Source organism: Vulpes lagopus, chromosome 6 (genome assembly GCF_018345385.1).
Source record: "Vulpes lagopus strain Blue_001 chromosome 6, ASM1834538v1, whole genome shotgun sequence".
Lineage (NCBI taxonomy): Eukaryota > Metazoa > Chordata > Mammalia > Carnivora > Canidae > Vulpes > Vulpes lagopus.
This window is the reverse complement of record NC_054829.1, coordinates 32,101,518-32,124,485: the sequence shown is the minus strand read 5'-3', so window position 1 is coordinate 32,124,485 and position 22,968 is coordinate 32,101,518. Positions and strand designations below refer to the sequence as shown.

The window sequence follows — 22,968 nt, the reverse complement described above, 5'->3', positions numbered from 1 at the left end:
GCACCTGGGTGCCTCAGCAGTTGAGCGTCTGCCTTTGGCTCAAGTTGTGATCCCAGAGTCCTGGGATCAAGTTCTGCATCAGGCTCCTCATGGGTAGCCTGCTTCTCCCGCTGCCTAGGTCTCTCATGAATAAATAAAATCTTTAAAGAAAAAAAAAAAAAAGAACCAAAGCCTGCCTTCTAGCTCTGACACCTGACCTGACAAAGCTTCGGTTTCATCGTCTATAAAATGGAGAGAATAGTATTTACATTCCCCTCCAGTATTGGGAGGATTAAATGTTAAGCCTTAAAACTAGGTAACACTGAATCGCTTAGAAACTCACTTGTTGGCTTTCTAGTCACTACTGAAGTTACTTAGCAGAATAAAACCCCCAATTCAGTATAACAGGCTAAAACTAGGCTCCTCCAGGACAGGCCTTATATCTTACACCTTTACCCAAAAGTTTTAAATATAGGGGAGGCAAGAAAGGTTAGAAGGGTACAAAAACTTCACTGAAGGTAGAACTGCCTGGATTTAAATTCTGAATATACCACCTACCTGACCAATTACTCCAGCAAATTTTCTTGGTGAAATGTGGGATTAAAATAATATATACCTCTTCTGGTGTGATAATATAAATACTTAAAACAGGGCCTCGCACATAACTAAGATTACTTTGTAGTAGATAGTAAATCTTTACAAAATTACTTAGTACTTTAAAAAGGCTAGGCGTGTAATATCAATTGACTTAAATACTCAAAGGCCTAGTATCACAGTTTCACTGAAAACTGTCTCATAGCCAACCACCTCAGAAATGCCTGGGACTGGGTACAAGAAAGCCTGGGTAGGGGGCGCTTGGGTGGCTCAGATGGTTAAATGTCTGCCTTCAGCTCGGGTCATGATCCCAGGGTCCTGGATTGAGTGATAAAGCACGACACTGGGATCCTTGCTCAGTTGGGGAGGCTCCCTCTCCCTCTGCCTGCCACTTCCCTTGCTAGTATACACACTCTGTCAAATAAATAAAATCTTAAAAAAAAAAGCCTGAGTAAACAGATGGCTCACCACCAAACAAAACACTAAAAACCTCAGGGGATGCCTGAGTGGCTCAGCAGTTGGGCATCTGCCTTTGGCTCAGGGTGTGCGGGATTGAGTCCCACGTCGGGCTTCCTGCATGGAGCCTGCTTCTCACTCTGCCTGTGTCTCTGCCTCTCTCTCTGTTTCTCATGAATAAAATCTTAAAAAAAAAAAAAAAAGAAAGAAACCTCAGCTCCTGATACGGCCAAATACTTCATCTTCCTATTTAATGGAAGACAGCAAGTGTTTGTTAACTGCTTATAAAAGTTTTCTTTCTTACTCTCAGAAAATTATTTTTTTTGAGAATTATTTTTTCTTCAATTAGGAAAGAATAACCACGCCTCTTAACTCACTGGCATATTCAGGAGCACCCCAAAATTCAACAATCATCCCAGTAAACTTATCAGTAAAACACATACTATGAAGGGGGAAAAGGGGAAACTATCCACATCCTTTATGTCTACAGAGAAAGCTCTTTTTAGGAGACAGTCCATGTGCCAATCTGAGCATAAGAACATGACTGATATTCTTAGCATAATTTTTTTTTAAAAAACGAACAACTCATTTTTAAATCATTTTACTGTTTATACCATAATCACATTAAAATTGGCAGAACTCCCATGACAGACAGGACAGAGACCTGTCATGCAAGGAAAAATAGGGTTTCATAAAGCTTGAGAGAAGCACCAGGGTTACACAGGGCAGCTGCAGCAATCTGAGGACAGTGCCAAGGTGCTGGAGCAGGGTAGGAACAAATAGTGCTACAGCGACAGCTGGCCTGAGGCCACTGTGGCTTCCTAACGGGAATTTCCTAATATGCTTGGGAAGCAGAGCACTTTAACAGATATAATTGGAGTAGGGTACTGCTTCTGCAGAATAAATTCTACAGGTTCCTGGGCAGGCTCTACAAATCTCATGAGATAAATGCTTGCTGAATTATGATTTTGCAAACGTAGTCCCATAACCAACATCCAAGGAAATTTTACCACCAGTGAAATTCTTAGGCCAAAAAATAAATAGCCACACATACCAAACCTACACACCGTGAATTACAATGGTGCCATGTTAGAGCTTATGAAAGAACCAGAGCAGGAAAGATTATTCAAACAGAAGATCCTCATCTTTCTCTTCAGCCAAAAGATTAGCAGGCTCCATCACTTCTCCAGCTGCCCTCCGTTGTTCCAAGTCCTTCTCCGATTTTTCCTTGAGAATCTTTTTCTTCTCCTGTATTTTCTTTAACCTGTAAAACAAAAGGAGGGGATTTTCTGAACACTTCCAGTTCTAAGTAGATTTGATTTCTGCTACTTTTATAAAGAGGGTAATAAACACCTACAAATGCTAACCTCCATATACTACCTATTTAGTATCTGTTGCCCCTACCAGCCCTAACTGTTCATAACCAATTCATATACATGCATCATTTCTCGGAGTACTGGCTAATTCTCTAATGGTATGATTTATGTTATTATGTAATGCCCCCCAAGTACTTTATACTTTCTCCTAGAACATGTTCATGCAATACATATTCATTGATTGACAAATTCCAGTTTACCCGATCTAAATTATTATTTCAAAGATTAACCAAGTCTATGAATAGTTTCTCCTAAGGGCCTTTTTGGAGATGTCCTATTTTAAATATGTGCAAAACATGGCATAGTCTCCACAGCCTTTGCCAATATTATGTCTTGCTTTCATTTATCAGAATAAAATACAGGCTGTGCTAATTCTAAAGAACATAAGCCAACAGTCTCAACAAATTAAGCCTTTGGGATATGAAAAACAAAAAATGATCAGTAACTGCCAATTTCAACAAACCTATAGAATTCTTCTCGCTCTCTCTCATCCAGCTCTGTGATGATATAAGCAAGGGTACGTTCGATCCGGGGAATGATGACTAGGGTTTAAAAAAATATGTATGTGAGAACTTCAAACGTTTTTTTCAAATTGCCAATGTTCATCTGTAGATTTTTTCTAATTGTAAAATTAATATACATTTACAATGCAAAAACGTAGAAAACAAAAAGAAAAAATAAAGTATCCAACCACCCTAAAATAACTATTTCGGTATATGCCCTTAGCATCCTTTCTATGGACAGATAACTTTGGACCACAATACATACAACAGTGAATATACTGAATTTATATGAATATGTAACACTGAACCACAGATGTTACTTTAAACATAAATTCAATCCACTGTTAAAAGGTAGATCATCAGGCAGTGGGACTAAGTTGAGTTTTAGGTTAATCATAGGTGCTACTTTACACAGAATTTGCCTATCTGCTTCTAAAATGGGAACTTGCTAAGAGTTGGAACCATTACTTTATCCACTTTGTTTGGCTTGGAATTCCATTTACAAGGCCTGGCATTAGCAGCTGGTCAGGAAAGGTGTACTGAGTTTTTAAAAATGAGATAATTTCCTCCTTAACAGCAAAATAACGTCTCTACTGTTCAAAATGTGTTCCTTTACTTTAAAATTGAATATTTCTTTAGTGAAAATGGAGCTTGATGAACAGAAAGTATTACACACAGTTACAGAATAATGAAATAAGAGATGGAAAATAAATGCATCCAATAGGAAAATTTTTAGGAATCAAGGAGAAGAGCAGGATATAAGGCCTATAGGAAAGGGATTTCAAGTTAAATATTTAATTGGTTCAAAAAGATTACTGAATCATTGGAAAGAACTAAAGAAAACACCAGGGCTCTTGAAAAATAGTTTTGTTCTTTGTTCATAACCAGAAATAAAACACTTCAGAATTTTTAACTTATGATTCCCTTGTGTAACTCCCCCCCAAATCCACATACATAACTAACACCTTCCTGTGCCCTTCCTACTAGCCCACACTGCCCTTCCCACTGTGGAGAGGGTAAGGTCTTATTCACCTCGTGATCAGGGCTTGATTCCCATACAAATGTGGAGGTATGGACAAGTGGACAAAGAACCTCACAGCAGCTTACACTCACCGTGTTCAATGGCATTTACACGCCTGTTGGTTATCTTAATGGCTTCATCCAAAGTAACAAAGGAAGTCTAAAATAAGAGGACAATAATGTAAGCATGAAGTCTTCCTAATCATGTCCTGTTCACTTGGCTTCATGCAGACTGCACTTATAGAGAACATTTGGAAACCAAAACTACTTTCGACATGCTTAAAAAGCAAAAAAATTCTTATGAGGTTTCCATACAGCTAACACTATTTCCTTGCTATTATAATTTGTTTACTTCAGATTCACCTAAAGTCATAAAAATGGCAAGGGGAGAGAATCAGGTAATATTACATATATATCTCTATTAACTGGCCACAAAGGGGAAAAAGAGTAGCTTTCATGCATAAACCATGTTATATTTACAATTAAATCTAGTATTGGCTGTTGCTATTCTCACCTACCAAAGAGTGAAACTCTTCTACTACACACATATTTTGTTAGTAGTAAGTGGGGACAATGGTGCCGAAGTCACCATTTCAGAAATCAAAACCCCTCTGGCTTATTTCATATAAAATCAGAAATAGCTTTAAGCACTAAGTGAAGGATGCTCTGATTCAAGATGCGAATCTTCTCCAAATAGCTCTTAAATATCAAACTGTAGCAGGAATTCTCCAGCTCTTCTGCTACTTACCTGCAGTGAAGCTAGTTCCACCAGTAATTCCACTGCTTTGGCATAATTCCTCTTTAATTTAGCCAATTGTTCCCCACCTCTGGCTAAACCAGTCAGTTCATAACCTGAAAGAACCAGTCAGACAAGATTTGTAATTACAGAGTAAATAATCTTCCCCATAAATTTCCCCAGAACAAGTCAGAAGTTCTCCAAATAAGGAGAAACAAATTCACTAAACCCTGTTAAGATGCAAACATGAAGCACCCATCCCACTCCCCCAGGACATGCTGATAAATGAATATGCCTGGTTTTTCTCATACGTGGTTTTAAGCATTTGTTTTGTTTTTATTTAAATTCCAATTAACGTACAGTGTAACAGTTCCAGGTGTTCAATATAGTGATTCAACACTTCCATGCAATACTTGGTGCTCATTACAAGTGCACTCCTTGGGGATCCCTGGGTGGCTCAGCGGTTTAGCGCCTGCCTTCGGCCCAGGGCACAGTCCTGGAGTCCCAGGATCGAGTCCCACATCGGGCTCCCACCATGGAGCCTGCTTCTCCCTCTGCCTGTGTCTCTGCCTCTCTCTCTCTCTCTCTCCCTCTGTGTCTATAATGAATAAATAAAAATCTAAAAAAAAATATTAAAAAAAAAAGTGCACTCCTTAATCCCTATCAACTATTTCACCCATCCCCTCCCCCGCACACACACCTACCCTCTGGTAACATCTGTTCTCTATAGTTAAGAGTAACAGTGAACATGTTTTTCTTCCCAAGGAAACTATTCTAAATATAACTATAGGTGAAGCTTTTAACCAACCTTCACTTTACCACCCTATGCCCCATTTCCTTGGGCATCATATGGCCTGGTATGCATAGTACAATGATATTCCATTAACAGGTGACTCTCTAGGATGCTCCATTTCTTTATTTGAGCTACACTAAATGTTCTATGTGAACCAATGGAAAATGAGTCCCAAAAATTGTTGGTCCTATGAAAAAAAGTCGATTATTTTGGAAAGATTCAATAAAGACATGTCATTACCCAAAAAATGCTATCAAATTAGGAAATGCTAAGACAATTGTAAAAAATTGAGAGCTATAAAATTTAGGAATATTTAGCATTCAGACTGCATCACAGAATCTAAGACCTTAAGGAAACAAACTGAAATTATGAACAATGCATTATGGGCGTAGTTTATGTAGAAAGACAACACAGAAGTCTAATTAGTGGATTCCTACTCAAAGGCCACAGCCTTAAATTTTTTTAATGGCAAACGACTATGTTTATGTATTTATAGGTTGAAATAAATTATTTTAAGACATTACAATGTTTTATGACTTCCTGCCATAACACTTTTATTAACTGATTCCTCCCAACTGTTCAAGAAGGATGCTAACACTGGAACCACTGAACTCTAAGAAAGCCTATCTAGCACCCATTTTCCAGAAAAAGGTTCATTTAAAGAGGAATCTGGAGGGCACCTGGGTGGCTTAGTTGGTTAAGCGTCTGTCTGCCTTTGGCTCAGGTCATGATTCAGGGGTCCTGGGAGAGTACCCCACATCCGGCTCCCTGCTCAGCAGGGAGTCTGCTTCTTCTCCCTCTGCCCCCTCCATGCCCCCTGTAGAGCCCCCTCGTGTTCTACATCCTTCTCAAATAAATAAATCTTTAAAAAAAATTAAAAATTAAAAATAAAGAGGAATCTAGAGAACCCAGAGACATCACTACCAAAGTTTCACACTTACTGTCAGTCCCTTCATGGTAATGTTCAAACACTGGCAAAGTAACACCTGTTAAAAACAAACATGTGGATTCACAAACATGTCTCTGAAGTAGTTTCTTAATTACCATTGTTCCCTATGTTTCTTTTTAGCAAATACTCAAAAGACAAGAGACTATCTGGAACTTTACTGATTTCAATGAATCAATTTAAGGAACCTGGTATCTTAAGTGTTCATTCCTATTTAATAATCAACTTATCCTGAGTAATAAGACATCTAGCTGTTACAGTTTTCTCCTTTCAGCTTTGAGGTATACGTAAAATTTTTTTAAATGCATATTTAATTATGCATTTTTGATAAATTTAGATACCTGCATGTAGATATCATACACCCATGATACCATCACCACAATCAAACGTATCTATCACCTCCAAAAGATTTCTTGTGTCCCTTTTCTTGTTTGTGTGTGTATTAATACTCAACACAAGAGCTATCCTGAGTTTTTATATACACAACACTGCATTGTTAACTATAGGCACTACACTGTACAGCCAATCTCTAGAACGTATTCATCGTGTATAACTAACTTTATCCCCCCCCACCCCTTCCTCTGGAAACAACCAGTTACAAAGATTTTAACATGTAAAGCAAATCAACTTGTTCTAAGTAGAAGAGATTAATTAGGACATGAAGATCTTGCCTATAAACAGATTAATTTTCAAATGTCTTCTTCCTAAGGATTCTAAAGAGTTGAAAAGTTACCTGCTACATTATCTTTCTTAGCTCGGATCTTCACCTGGGCTTTATTTACATTTTGGATAACTGTGGTGCTGCAGAAAAAGAAAAGGCTTTCATTTAATTGAGATTTTAGAGTGACATTTTCAGCAAGAGTGAGGTAGTAGTACAAGTATGTTTTGAAAATTGTCTTTCCGGAAAAAGAAAAATCACTGCTGCCAGAGGAGGGCCTCAGAGAGCAATGAACAATATTCAAAGCTCTAATGGTAAGAAAACAACAAAGAGTGATTTTAAAGTACACGGATTGTTTGAATTTTTGGTCAGGCATATGGTGCCAAAGATGTGACTTTAAGGATTTTTATTCAGCTAATGTAATTTAGAGAAAACTCCTTCCTTCTAGGTTTGCTGTCCAAACCTTCTAGCTTGGCTAAGTAGGAGGTTCAATTCCCTTACCCTGGAACCTAACTTCCATCTGGTTTTGTCTGAGTACCCAACCCAACCTGTTCTTATCATAAAGTGTTTTCACCAAACCACCCTAAAACACATTCACATACCACTTACATACTATTGATTCCCTCCCTCTGCTAGAAGTCAATGCAAGTTGCCATTCTACCAACACTAGCAAAAATTAAAGTCCATCTCTTCAAGAGGCCTTATGCCCCTGAGGTTGTAAAACCTGCCATTAGGTAATGCTTCTGAAATGACACACTCTAGGAATGGAGACATTGTGTCATTGGGTAAAGACGATTAAAAAAAAAAAAAAAACCTGAAAACAATTTCCATCTCTGTCCCCAAACAGCCATTTGACCTCTTAAAGGCACTGAATTTAAAAGGAGATGAACCTGCTTGCTTGGTTTACCACACAAGCTTATTTGGGGAGAATGATACAACAAAACTGGCAAAACCCCTGTAAAGCCAAAACTAAACCATTTTACAGACTTTGTATGTAAAGCATACGTTGATGTAAACAAAAACCGCAGAATTCACATCCTTTAAACCAATTCTATTCTCCAACTTTGCCTAAAGAAGTAATTCTACAGAAACAAAAATATCTATGCATGAAAATGTTCATGCCATCTTTTCTAGCAATCCAAAAATCTAAAACCACCCCAAAAGTTCACCATTAGGAGAAACAGTTAATAAATTATGTACATCTATAGAAAAGTTATACAACTATATGAAAATAAGACATCTAGGATACAATGTTAAATGAAAACGGACTACAGAATGTTAAGTAACCTAAGCCTACAACTCTGAGCCAGACACATGTGGGTGACAATAAAGACACTGGTGTTAGGGTGATAATTGAGTAATAATAATAATACTTTTAACCCCATCATTTGTCTTTAATGCTTAGATGCTTTTTCATTAAGAATAGCTTTTAAGTGAAATTATGAACATAAAAGCACTTTTTCAAAATATCCCATTAAGTCTTCTTACCTAAAGTCCCCTGCTGTGAACTTGGCCTCAGCAAGTGAAAAGGCAGCTTCTCTCATCACTTCACCCATTAACATTTTAGTCTGGAAAAGCATAAACCAACAACGTATTCAACCAAAGTTTTTACAAGGAAAAAAACATGAAAATCATTTTCCTTTAGTAGCCAGTATTTTATGCCAGGTCTAAAATACTGACTTGATAACAAAAACATCCAATTTTGCTTGGACAGTTTTGGTTATGGTCACTAACAGTGTTGCAAAACCACATGTTTTACAATTAAAACATCTGAATAGAGACATTAAGAAACAGAAAACAATCTCTATTGAAGGATCCATCTTATTCCTGAATGGGTGCATACTAATGTGCTCAAATTAATCTCTTAAATTCACTGCACTGCAGTCAAAACCTTAATGGCATAGTGATTTTAATATAAATCTGAATATTTAATGTTTGAGAAAATCCAATCTTTTTGAAAAGAAAAGAGCTGGGGCAGGTGGGCAGAGTTGTAACTATATGTAAAACATATAGTTCCAATAAGGAACACATAGTTACAATAAGGAAATACATCAATTACAGGGACAATTAAGTCAATGAAATGTAAGAGTTCAGAAACAGTCACAGGTCTATATAGAAATTTAGTAACAGACCATTCAACTGGCCAGCCAATAACAAAATGAGCTTGTCCCCACCTCCTCACATCACACACTCCAGAAGTTACTAAAGTTTTTAAAATAAATATAAAACACAAAATATTTTCTTAATCTCTTTAAGCCTTTCTAAGCATTGTATATAACCCAAAAGCCTTGTTTAAAAAAAAAAAAAAAAAAGACTAACAGATTGACCAAATAAAAAATATTTTTTAGGGCACCTGGGTGGCTTAGTTGGTTAAGTGTCTGCCTTTGGCACAGATGGTCCTGGGATAGAGCCCCACATGAGCACCACATTGGGCTCCCTGCTCAGCAGGGAGTCTGCTTCTCCCTATCCCTCTCCCCACTCATACTCGCACTCACAAGCATTCTCTTTTTCTCTCTCACAAAAATTAAAATCTAAAAAAAAAAAAAAAAAGAAAAAAAAAGAAAAAGTCAGCTTTATAAAAAATGTATTTTGAAGAAGTTAAAAGCCAGGAGGAAATATTTTAGCATTTTACAAACTAGAATATTTGTAGAACTTCTACAAAAAGATAAAAGTCACCAAAAAAATCAAATAACCCATAAACATGAAAAGATGTTAAACCTCATAATCAAAAGTAGTACAAATTAAAAGATACTAATTTTAGGGGCCTCTGGGTGGCTCAGTCAGTTGAGCATCCGACTATTAGTGATTTTGGCTCAGGTCATAATCTCAGGATTATGAGATCAAGCCCTACACATCAGACTTCATGCTGAGCATGGAATCTGCTTGAGATTCTCCTCTCCCTTTGCCCTTTCCATGGCTCTCTCTGAAATAAATCACCTTTTAAAAAATAAAAAGATACCAAATTTAGCCCAACGGACTGGCAACAAATAAAGATTAATAACCAGTTAGGAAGAATTTGGGAGAACAGGTCTTCCCATCGATCATTTGGTAAGAACATAAATTAGTATAACTTGGAGAATAGTTATCCATCAAAAATTTAAATGAATAGGGACACGTAGGTGGCTCAGTCTGTTAAGTGTCTGTCTTTGGCTCAGGTCGTAATCTTAGGGTCCTGGGAAGGAGCCCAGGTTTGGGCTCAGTAGGGAGTCTGCTGCTCCCCCCTGCCTCCCCTCATGCTCTCTCACTCTCAAAAAAAAAAAGTAAATCCTTGAGATTCTAGAACTTTCTGGAGAAATGCTAGCACACATACTGTTAGAAGATGGAGGAGGGACAGTAAAGTGTCCTCCAGAGGGAGAAGGCACTCTGAGATGGAAAAGCAACACAAACCACTCCATATTTACACAGTTATTCTAGGTAACTTACCAACAGGGAGAGATAAAGAAGACAATCCAGGCAGCTATGCAGCTATTCTCCACTGCTGTTCTCTACCAAGTCTGGACCATAACCACTTTTATAGAGTGAAAGGGCACAGCAGGGAGGTCAAAGGGTATTACTTAAAGCTGTACTCTCTGCATGCCAGCCATCTCTACTAGTTGCCTGAAGTGGCACCCTTGTGCATCACTTAGGAAAGGTGAGAACAACACTTCCCACATTCCAGTCAGGTCTAACATTAACCTCCATGGGCCCTGGAACATGCAGCCCCAAGGGAAGTCATTGTGCAGCATGAACAAGATAGAGGAGAAAAACCAGGCACTCAGTGTTGTCAGCACTCCTCTACTCTACGCTCAACATCTTTACGGCCTGCATAATCTTTACATGCCATTCTTCCACAACAGCCACACAGCCAGGTATTGGGAGGTGACGTGCTGTGGTATAGGTGACATCCCTATGCCACAGCAGCAATATTAATATACTTATAAGACCAAAGAAAATACTTAGAACAATGGTTCCCCAGCCACCCAGTGAAGAAGTCCTTTCCACACCCAGCAGCTGGAGCAACTGTAAATTTCAGTTATGTAAGGCCTATAACAAGATGTTTCCAGACACAACAGAAACATTAACAATGCAAGGTTATGGGCGGTAAGAAATGTTTTATAGGTAACAGATACGGCAAATCTTCAGTCAGCAACAACAGAATTGTGGTTTAGTTCCCATGAACTAATATCATCCCTGGCTTTGGTATTTTCCCTAGAAGATGAAACCATTTTTATTTTGCCCCTTAGTATCATCAGAGGCTGTGTCTACATTGTATGTAGACATCCATACTAACAACCCTATCTTAATACCAAGCGTCAGAAATTCTGAAGCAATTATTTGCATGTGTTGGGCCCTGACCACTGTATTAGGAACACTAGATGTGAGGCCTTGGGCCCAAGGAATTAGGACACCAAGCCACAGGGAGGAGGCATTCCAAGTCTATTTCCAATGAACTAGCTAGAGCCTTACCAGATGGAAGTCTTGTAACAATCACAAAAGGAGTCCCTCCACCCCCAAGGGCCCTCAGACCTCCCAACAATACCCGCACCCAAGAGCTATAAGCTGCATGGGTGCTGCTGGTTAGGTGTTCATACGTAGATGTCTGTCCTGCTATGCATGTACAGCTTTAAAAAGCTGAATTACCAGTTAGTCTTGGAGATCATCCTTTGAGAGAGCTGCCTAGTGACAGTCTTTAATGTGTTTCTTATTAGTCCATTCATCCTTTGTTAGATCTGCAGCAGTGAGACTGTAAGGCAGGTGGGAAGTCCACAAGATAGCCCACGCCTCTGCCCGTTCTTGGATGATGGCCAGTAAAACATATCCCTTGATCACAATCGGAGTCGGAGTTTGTACATGCTCTCCAGTTCTGTTAATCTGTTATAGCTTCAGCCTAATTAGCTCTTTTACAGGCAAAGGCTTGGATAAGTCCTGTGCAAGTGTCCACACAGGTCAGTGTATGTTTGTGCCCTTCCAATACTGCCAAAGGGCCTATGTAATCTTATCAGCCAGCAAGAAACGGGGCTCATAGGCCATCCAACATACCCTAGGGTATGGCACTTTAGCCATTACCTGAGGTGCCATTGAGAGCAATCCTTGTCAGCAGTTTACAGATTGGAATATTTTAAAGGCAAATATAATCTTTTTACTATTTGCTGAGTGGTTTTGGGACCTTGGTTGGTGTCCCGATTTATGACAGACCCATTCTCTACATCACACAGGGTCAGCATTTCCTCTAGCAGGACTGGTTTCTGGGCTAGAGCATTTGCCTCATAATGGCCTGGTACTGGGGATGGGGAGTGAGCAGGGACACATGCCATACTTGGACAGCTGCATCAGGCTTAGGGCATACTTCCCAAATATACTCCTACAATTCTACTCCCCACAGAGATCTATTTCATATACCCCAACCTTCTTTGTGCCATCACAGCATCCATGCTGTCACCCTTACAACACTGCCCAGCTGTCAGAAGCCAAATCCATGGGCACTGGCTCATATGTCAACACAACCCATACCACCCTCAAGTCTGCCCACGGACTACTTTGTTTAGTTCCTTCTTCAAACCAAAGTACATCAGAATCCAGACAGATAGCAGAGGAATGCCAAATAGGCAAGTTTCCCTGGCAACTGCCATCAGTATACTATGTATCCGCAAGAGGTGAGCCTTCCTCTTTACTTGGGGGAAGGGACGCAAAGTGTCAATGACTTCTGGAAGTTGTGTTGGGTTGACTGAGGTGACTGGCCCTAGTAATGAGTATTGCTCATGAGATAGTGAGATGGTATTGCAAGAGCTCCTCCGCTGTAGGTAAGCATGCCATTTCTATGCGCTTACCCAGACACAGGCACACTTAGGTCTGCTGAAGGAGTCCTTAATTCATCCTCCTACTCACAAAGAGGTGCATACCATCAGAGGTAAATCAGCACTCATGGTCCTTCCATCTGTTTTAGTGACAAGATATATAGCTAATAGTTGTTCTTCCATGGGACTACCCCGGCTCTGTTCCTTTCCACAATTGAGACTAGAATCCTAACAGAATCCATTTTCCATTTCTTCAATACCACAAGCCCCAGCCAAACCCTTCTAGATATGAATTTACAACTAATTCACAATTCACATCTGGCATTACTACTCTCAAGGTCTGTAATTGATTTACTGCCATTTTTGCCTTTAAGATGGCCTCCTATTGGGGCATGTCAGTTAAGCATCTGCCTTCAGCTCAGGTTTGATCTCAGGGTCCTGGATCGAGCCTGGCATCAGGCTTCCTGCTCAATAGAGAGTCTGGTTTTCCCTCTCCCTCTGCTGCTTCCTCTATCACCGCTCATGCTCTAATGAAGATGTAAAACCTTTAAAAAAAAAGACAAAAACAAAAAAGGACAGCCTCTTATTGGTTTGCACCAATCCCATCAGCTTACCCTCCTAACCAAAACATTTAAAAGGTCTTAATAGCTGCTCTATCACTAGATACGGAACAAAAAGTCTCCAGCAACCCAATAAATCAAAAAAGCCTATAATTCCTTTACCATTTTAGGGATTGAGAAGGTTTGCATTTTACTAACGACTGTTCTGGCATCACTTGTCTTACTTGACCAGGTGATGCCCAGGAACTTTACTGATTAACCCAGACTAAGACAGGGAGGATAAAATCATCACAAGTTAACATTACACCTATATAATGATAAAACACTGTTGTCTCTGACAATATCCATTTTTCCAAATCTCTGGCCACCAACCTGTGACAAACTGTGGGACTATGGAGATAGGAGATACACTTGGGGCAACACCTGGAAGGTCCACTGTCTCCCATTCCATATGAAGGAAAATTAATCTTGCAATTCATGTCCTAATAAATGCTGGAAAAGGCATTAGATAAGTCTAGTACATAATGATAAGTCTTAATAGATGCCATGATTTTTCTCTAACAATAAGGTTATAATAGGCACAATGAACATGGATAGGCAGAGTAATTTTACTGAGTTGCCCATCATCTACCGTCATTTGGCAGGTCCTATTAGATTTCATTATAGGCCAAACGACTACTGAATGAGCACTGAGTAGGCCTGATTACCTGTGCCTTTTCTTTTTTTTTTAAAGATTTTCTATTTATTTATTCATGAGAGACAGAGAGAGAGAGAGGCAGAGACACAGGCAGAGGGAGAAGCAGGCTCCATGCAGGGAGCCTGATGTGGGACTCGATCCTGGGACTCCAGGACCACACCCTGGGCTGAAGGCAGGCGCTAAACCGCTGCGCCAGCCAGGGATTCCCCTACCTGTGCCTTTTCTAATTCTTTAACGATAGCAGTAATTTCAACATGTCCCTCTAGTAGCTCATGTTGTTTTATGTTTATCACTCTCCAGAAACAGGCAGCTGTACAGGTTTCCATTTTGCATGACCCAAACAGGTTTCACTACTCAGATACGCAACCTGAAACAACCTGTTGTTGCCGTTAGAGCCAGATCCTGTAGAACATCTATGCCCAAAATATTCAAGTGAGGGAAATACGCACTAGAAAAAAAATGGGGAGGAAGCCTGCCAATCTGTAGGTAGAGACTAATTTCTAGGACCTTGATAATTTATCCCACATAAACATCAACAGCCCTTATTTCTCCCCAAAATTTCAAGGGGTTTCTATAAGTGTACATTCAGTTCCAGTGTCTCTTAAAGCTAATACAGTCTGTTACTGTGAGACCAATAAATGGTTAATTCAACATGAAGCCTCTGGTCACCCCTACTATATGCACTAGAGCACAATGTCCCTAACCCCTAGTCTTTAGGTGTAAGAGGCATGCACCCCTGAAATTCCTCTGTTAGCAGAACTCCCGGGGACACACCTGGTTTTTTTGAGCCTTCTTTCCAAAGGAATAAACTGCTTTCCCTTAAGCAACACTTTCCATAGACTTAGCAAAACCAAATCGGGTTGTCTCTATTTTTTCTCAGGGTCCTATATAAAATTAGATCTTGCCATAATTAAGAGAACTTGATGGGCCCCCTTTCTTCCATTTTATCATCCAGAGGATTTGTTTTCCCGTTTTTCAACCTATTTCCCTTATGACAGATTCTTTTGGTTTTACTTAAGCCAGCCATCATAGTAGCTACCGTCGCAATGGGCCGATTAACCACAGGGGCGAGGACAGATACTAAGTCCCATACCACGCCCTGGTGGCTGACTGTAATAGAAGGCCTTCCGTACCAAAGGAGAGTATTCTTTATCTAGGTCTCTAACTGCTAGGTGTAAATGGCAGGTTTCATTACCAGTTCACATAGACTCACTTGTAGTTCTTCCATGGAGATCAAAGAACATCCCCCTTTTAGGCCAAGTTATCTTAATTCTAGCATTTATCCAGTCAAACTAACTAGGCGCATGAGATTCTCACCCAGGACTGTGGCATAGAATTTTTGTCGCAAGGCAGGTTGAGCAGTGACTGGGGCCATTTCTGACATCCCAGACCTCCAAGAGGATACCATCTTCCCCAGTACCCACCGTGGTAACAGCCAAGCTGCCACCCCTTGGTGGCAGCCCTGCCTAACACAGTTGACCTGATCCAGAGTCCGAGGCAGAATAGTCCCTCACCGTCCTTTCCTGACTAGCGGGAATCTCTTCTCCCTCATCCTCAGGCAAAGTGGCCTGGAGCTCTGCTGCAATCAGAGGGGGCACCTGTAAATCATCTTCCTCCTGTAGACACAGTCAGCCTCATCAGAGCCACTACCCCAGGGACCCCACTTTAAGACATCACAGCTCTCCCTTCAGTGTGCAGCCATGGTGGGTAACCAAGCTCTCCACTCTCCCACAGCCGGCCCGAATTCCCAAGTGTCCCTCCTGCTGTGGGATTCCTCCAGACACAACATCCTGAGGAGAGATACAGGTGGTTCACAGATTAACAGAACCAATGCTTCTCCAGTCTTCTCTGACTCCCGACTCCTTCAAAGCGCTCCACCACCTACAGACTGAGGGCCCAGCTACCACTAGTCTCCTCTCCCTTCCCCTCTCAGACAGGCCACTTAACTACCCCTGGGGCATTTCCCCCGAAACTCCACACTCGTAGGCCAGGCCACCTCTCCCCACACTGTGGTGGCCACCAGCTTGGGCTTCCCTTGCCTGGCCTGGATGGCTTCATTTCATCTCCAGGTTGGCTTGCTGCCTCTTAGAAGGTGGAGAAGGGCCAGCCAAGTATCCCCCAGACTCAGAAGGCACCCTGAGAATAAAAAACATCACGAGTCTTCCAGAACCATTTACACCATTTTACTCAGGATAACCTACCCACAGGAGACACTGGACCAACTAATCACCCAAGAGACTACTCTTCCACCAAACCTGACCCATAATCCCCTGCTTTTATAGAGGGAGGGGCATAGTGTGACTGTCACAGTAAAGCTACCTCAAGTGGTGCCTCCTGCAGGCCAGCCACTCTGATCAGTTACCTCCAGTGGCACCTCCTGCGGGCCAGCCACCCCCCCTAGTCCCTAGTTACCTCAAGTGGGGCCTCCTGCGAGCCAGCCACCCACCTGAGTTACTTGCACACCACTCTAGGGAGGATCAGAGCAATGCCTCCCTACATTCTGGTCAGGGCAAACATTAAACCTCCATGGAGCCTATAACACAGAGCCCTGAGGAAGGTCACAGCACAGCCATGAACAAGATGGAGGGCCAAAGATGGAGTCCGTGTTGTCAGTACTCACCTACACATGAAGATTAAAAGTACCCTCACCCACTAAATAGTAAAACCAAACATTCATCAACAGAAAAATGGTTAAATCCCATTATCCATTCAATGGTGTTCCATGCAGCTATCATAAAGAGGCAGATCTACGTACTGATGCAGAAAGCTACCCATACTCTGCCAGGGGGAAGAGGCAGAACTGAACTATATAATGTATAACAGCCGCATATTACTGAAAATATCCATGATGAAAAAAAGACTGTAAGTGTTCCAGAGAACATCTCTAGGAAATGAGAGAAGGGTAGGGGGTGAGAGGGGATCTTCACTTTTTAAATGTATTTCTATATTCACCTATCATTTACTTAAAAAGTACTGAGTTGAAACATACTATGTGCCAACACTGTTCTGGGAACAGGAACTAAGTGCTGAAAGGATTAAGTCCCTGCTCTCATGGAACTAACACTCTCTACTGGAGGCAACCAATCAAACAAGAAAATATGCATTAGTATGTGCTATGACAAAACTAAGGAAATGTGGGAAGCCTGGGTGGCACAACTGGTTAAGTGTCTGACTACTGGTTTCACCTCGGGTCATGAGACTGAACCCTGCATCCAGCTCTGGGCTGAGTGCAATCTGCTTAAGACTCTCTCTCCCTCTGACCCCCCCACCCCCATGCATGCTCCTGCTCTTTCTCGCTCATTCACAAATAAATAAATCTAAAAAGGAAAAGAAGAAAGAAAGAAAGAAAGAAAGAAAGAAAGAAAGAAAGAAAGAAAGAAAGAAAGAAAGAAAGAAAGAAAGAAAGAAAGAAAGAAAGAAAGAAAAGAAAAGAAAGAAAAGAAAAGAAAAGAAAAGAAAAGAAAAGAAAAGAAAAGAAAAGAAAAGAAAAGAAAAGAAAAGAAGGAAGGAAGGAAGGAAGGAAGGAAGGAAGGAAGGAAGGAAGGAAGGAAGAAAGAAAAAGAAAGAAAGAAAGAAAGAAAGAAAGAAAGAAAGAAAGAAAGAAAGAAAGATAGATAGATGTGACAGAGGTAAATACAGCGGTCACTTCAGGTTGGGCGATCAGGGATGGCCTCTCTGAACAGACCAGAATGACGAGAGGAGCAAGTCAAAAGAAGTCCTGGAAAAGAACATTTCAGGCAGGAGAAATAACTAATGAAAAGGTTCGGAAAGGAAATGGTAGGGAGAACGCTCCAAATGAGATCAGAGTGGCAGGCAGGGGCCAGATCGGATCAAGTAGGGCTTTGCAGGCAAGGGTAATGAGTCCATATTTTATTAAATGATCTGAAGCTTGTTAGTCATAATGGTATTTTTACTTTTGGAGGAAAAAATTTTAATTAAAATAACTTAAAGAAAAATTAAAATGCCAAAAGCCATGCTGGATTTTCCTTAGGTATCTTTAAAATAAGCAACTGTTGTAAACACAGTTTATTCTACCTCTATTATCTTCTTTAAGATCTGTCGAAATCGAAGAGTTAAGGCATCAGATTTTTTCTTCAGGAGGTTTCGACCCGTTTGCGCTCCTTTTAATCGAGCCTTCATGATGGTCTGTGCCCTATACAAAATTAAAAATATTTATTCCCACTGTTTAAAAAATATAAAAATACTTCCCCAATACAGTATTAAAGTTATGCTTTACTTTTTGATGTCATGAAAATAAGAATATATAGCATTTGTGCTGACAGTTAGAATTAGTTTCTCACTGCAGATTTCCATCTTCAGTGCTCCATAAATAAGAAGTTCATTTACTTAAAACAGAAATAATTCTTTAATCAATATCTGAAAAAACATTAAATCATAATACAATTTCTTAGGGGTCCTATTTTATACCACCATAGTTAAAATATTTGATCTGCAAGTTCAAATTATATCTGTATTTCCATTACAGCTGTATTAAGCATTTAAAAATAAATCTGTCCATAATATCAAAAATTGAAATGCTCTTACCTTCGGGGCTAACAATTCCACTATGCGAAATTTATCCTACAGATTTACTCTCGTATGTACACAAAAATATATACAAGGTTAAGAATGAGTACTCCACCCTTGAAATTGCAAAAAGGTGGCAAAAAGCTAAATGTTCCATAAATCATGGTTCATCATACAATGAAGTAATATGCAGTCATAAAAAAAGAGAAAGGTAAAAAAGCAATATAATCTATATTATATTCTCTTATGCAAAGAAAGGGATGAATATGCTTATACAGATACAAAGAACAGTTCTAGAAAAGATTCACAGAAACTGGTAACAGCTGCCTTTAAGAAATGGGATTGAGTGAAAATATGTATTTACTTTTTACTATATTTATTATCTTTTGAACCTTTTGTATAAGATACCACAACCATTAATTACTTTTTCTATTAAAAGTATGGCATTAAAGTGTTTTCATCTCACCTGTCAAAATCCTATCACCAATAATTTTATTACTTTGTAAATGACTCTACGAACCAATGACACATATTTCTGAGTAGTGACAAACTACAGAAATCTCCTTACCTCCTTATTCCAAACTTTTCCCATCAGAAACCCCAATACCAAAGTCAAGAAAGTAACAGCAGAAATTGACATTTCTGTTCTTACTACCATATGCCAGATAAAACATAGTAATAAAAAAAAAAGTAGGTAAGATGATTTAACGATCGATTGTATAATGTAGATACTTAAGGTATTTGTATAAGGGGATATAATTTCATATGACTGGTACCATAATCTATTGCAAAACAGCATGTATTAATGTATTAATGGACCTTTGGGTAAATTCCTAGATTTTATTAATGGACCTTTGGGTAAATTCCTAGATTTTACTGAAATCTTTTTCCATAGGGAAAAGGTTACACAGACAATTCTATAGCTGAAAGAAGCTTCAAATATTATCTTGAAAATGAGGCTTAGAAAAATGAAACACTTTCTTCCGTCACAGGGGGGACAGGATGGGGACAATGATGATGACTAGGCTGAAACAGATTTCCGACTCCAGTTTCTTGCCCAAGACTCAAACTAAAGCTCAAACCCAGGCCCACTGTATCCCAACCACATGCCACACTGCCTATTTATAAATAGCATCAGATGAACAGTTCCCTCTTTGAAAACTACTGCCAGTAGCTGAATTTGCACTGACTGGCCTCACTGGAGGTCTAAGTGAAGCCAGTTCAGCTTCCAGCCTGAGCTGGAACTATCCAGCCCAATGTGTACATTTAACATATTATGTTGTTGACACTAATGACCAGAATTTGGGCTCAAAGAGTTGGGAGGATCAAATTTAAGTCAAATCCTAGCTGCAGATTCAATACAGTAAAAAAGGTGAGCCGATTGATAAAATTAATCATGCTAATTTTAATTTACTCCTAGCTAATGGCACCTCTGTGAAATAGACAAATTTTATTTCTTGAGTCTTGAAGAGTGATTTGCCCAAGAGTTTATAGCTAGTATGTTGTAGAATCTGGATCTGAGGGACCTCTGTTGACTGCAAATCCTTCATGCCTCTTTCGCTTTCACTCTAACCTTGTTTTGCTCTTTCTGGTGCCTAAGTGGGAGATAGCCCCACTTCACAGGGTAACACTGTATGGTGGAACTGTCTGACACAGAGGTCACTATAGTATTTTCTATCCTAGCTCTTAAAAAAAACAGAGCTGCTCAGCTCTAGGAAAAATGTTCGACCTTCAGCTAGAATGATGACTTTGTTTTCAGCTGAATCAAAGACATCTGACTGCATGACAAAATACCTGCTGTTAAGTCTTGAGGAAAATATTTAGAGAAGCAGTAACTTCCTGCACCTTATTTTCCGCTCAATCACCAAGCTGAGTGCTCTCAAATAGCAATTTTCACTTTTATAAACCTATTATACACCAAGTCTTCTTGTCTGAACCCAAAGAAGGCCATTTTCACTTCTTAGACTCAAAGTACAAACAAAAATATGTTAACATTCTGAGTACCATCAAAAATAAACACAGCCAGACATTAAAGTGGTGAAAAGAAATTTTGTTTAGTAATCACTGAAAGTAGGAGAAAGAGTTGAACTACATTCTGACTTGTACAGAAGTGGTTAGGCATTTTAAAGGAAGAATAAGGGAAAGGAGCTAGAGTGGACTCAAGAAGAGTCACAGAAGTGAAAAATTACAAAGGGCTGATCACTGAAAATGACACTTGGCTAGTTGTGCCTGCTAGCTGGTAGTCATGGAAGTTAGGATTCTATCTTCCCATGAGACTGGGAGACAGAGGCCTCATCCTTCCCAATGACTACATTTCAAAGAAATGGCTTTCAGATCGTTGAGAACGACACTTCTGAGTTGTAGGAGAGACATACATATCTCAAATGGAAAAGAAAAGACTCCTAATTATAAGCTATTTTTAATGAATGCCTTAAGAAAGGGAGGTCAAGGGCTATCCTAGGTACTGGACAGGACAAACAAAAAAAATTCTCCTGGTAGCACTGGGCTTTCTCAGGCAGGCATTTTAACGGTTGCTTGAGTCATTCTAAGAATAGAGCCTTAGGCCATGCTAGTTTGGTGGTGTCTCAGGGAAGACTTTTGGTCATCAAGTACTGGGAGTTCCACAGATCTTATCATCCCAGGGTAGCCTTGGTCCTTATCTATTTTACAGGCACTACTTTTCTCCACAACTGACTTGCTTCCTACCTAGTACAAACACCTATTAGAAAACCAGTAGGTGAAAGTAAAAAATAAGCAAACAAAATCCAAGAACTCTTTCATTTCATTAACAGCTAGAGCTACCCTGGCAGAAACAAATCTAAGTCTGGGATTTGAATGTAACTCTTTCACTTTAAGCATTCTCAGATTCTCTGAGAAAAAAAAAATCAAGATGAAGAAAAAAAAAACCAGAACACTCCCAAAGAAATAGGACCACAATCAAAAGATCTAAATATCAAAGCCTAACTGATTTTCTACTTCTCACTGAAAAAGAAGAAAAAAAAAAGAAGTAGTAGAAGAGGAGAAGGCAAATAATAATCTTTACTTTCCACGCATTGTTAGGCACATCTGAGAACACTGCAAAACCGTCTTTAAAAACTGGCCACTTGGGGCTCTATGCTTTTTCTCCAGCAAAAGAATTCAGGCCCAAGAGAAGGGCAGGCCACAAGTGAGCAGATCCCAAGACGACATGGGTTCATTCAAAGAAATTTCTTTTGTAGATTTTCTATGGGTTAATTATCAAGACGCTCTCTCCTCCTGGAGACAGCTCACAATCAGGGGGAAAGGTGTGTAAACAAATATTCACTTTATATAATCTGATGGGTGGTGTAACAAGGTGCAATGGTGATGGAGCAAACGGAATGCCTCAGAAACTCAGGGATATCTTCCCACTGCAGGTGACATTTCGTGGGATCTGGGAAAATGAGGAAAAGGAACCAAGATTGAATCTGATGTCCACGCTAGGGCAATTCGACTCAACCCCCAATTTGGCCCGGACGCCTCTCCTATGTGCTTCTCACCATTGTAAACTTTCCTTCTCAGAGTATTTATCAAACCTCGCTGGCTGGTCCATCTCCCCGTTAAACTGCGAACTCCCTTAGGCAAACCTGGCAACGATTCATAGTTCTATAAATCCACTGCCCAGCTAAATAAGGGAATATGGGATGAATGGCTTCATTACTAAGTCAGCGCACCTCCATAAAAACAAGCAGGCCGGGCAGCCTGTCCCTACGGATTGGAATCGCTCTGTTCAGTATGGTTTCCTCAGAGGGATGTGTGAGGGGGCCGTAAGGGTGCATCGCCCCTAACTCACGAAATTCAGGATCCGCCCAGCAAACAAGGAACCTCGCTGCTGGTCCGGGGTATGCAGGGATCGCTGCTCGGGACAGGCGTTCATGAACCTATGGATGCTGCTCGACCCGTTCTCTTACTTACATGCGCGAGGGAAAGATTTCGATTCGGTCTTTGCCCGACATTCTGACGATGATAGTTCGGCTCGGATCCCTAGCCGGGCAATTGTGGCTGCAACAGCCCCAGCCACAGGGTCTTCCTCCACGGGAGTCAGCTGATTGTGTCACCTGACTTCTTCGCGTTGCTAAGTGGCAGCTGGGATACGTATATACGCATTCTTCACTTCCGCTTCCTGTTGGCACGTGGGGAGGGCGGGGAGGGAGGGGGAAGGACAAGAATGAGGCGATGCCCGGATGTTGAGGCCTCGCTCGCACCCCGCACTGAACTTCCCCCCACTTCCGGTTCTCCCCCAAGCCCCGCCCCTTCAACTCCCAGGAGGCTGCGCAAGACTGCACGCGCGAGGCGAAAGAACAGGAGAGGAGAGTACACGCCTTCTTTTC

The 22,968-nt window shown here is 40.4% G+C and overlaps 1 protein-coding gene across 1 annotated transcript; it reads right to left on the bottom strand.

The window, feature by feature from the left end:
• Window positions 1-1,614: 1,614 nt before the first annotated feature.
• Window positions 1,615-22,728, bottom strand: ATP6V1D (ATPase H+ transporting V1 subunit D). The gene is made up of 9 exons (XM_041757942.1): window positions 22,553-22,728; window positions 18,128-18,245; window positions 8,550-8,629; window positions 7,137-7,204; window positions 6,399-6,443; window positions 4,677-4,780; window positions 4,022-4,088; window positions 2,869-2,947; window positions 1,615-2,293 (listed from the first exon to the last, which is right to left on the bottom strand). Exons 1-9 carry the CDS (start codon window positions 22,591-22,593, stop codon window positions 2,152-2,154), a joined length of 744 nt encoding a protein of 247 aa, XP_041613876.1. The 5' UTR covers window positions 22,594-22,728; the 3' UTR covers window positions 1,615-2,151.
• Between the last annotated feature and the right edge of the window lie 240 nt (window positions 22,729-22,968).

What these genes read in the sequence shown, in the direction of transcription:
- ATP6V1D (XM_041757942.1), bottom strand. Translation starts at nt 22,593, where the DNA reads ATGTCGGGCAAAGACCGAATCGAAATCTTTCCCTCGCGCAT. An exon ending in TTCACAGCAGGGGACTTTAG is followed by an intron (nt 7,205 to 8,549) that starts GTAAGAAGACTT and finishes CTTTTTCTGCAG; the next exon opens with CACCACAGTTATCCAAAATG. An exon ending in TGTAAATGCCATTGAACACG is followed by an intron (nt 2,948 to 4,021) that starts GTGAGTGTAAGC and finishes TTTAAACCCTAG; the next exon opens with TCATCATTCCCCGGATCGAA.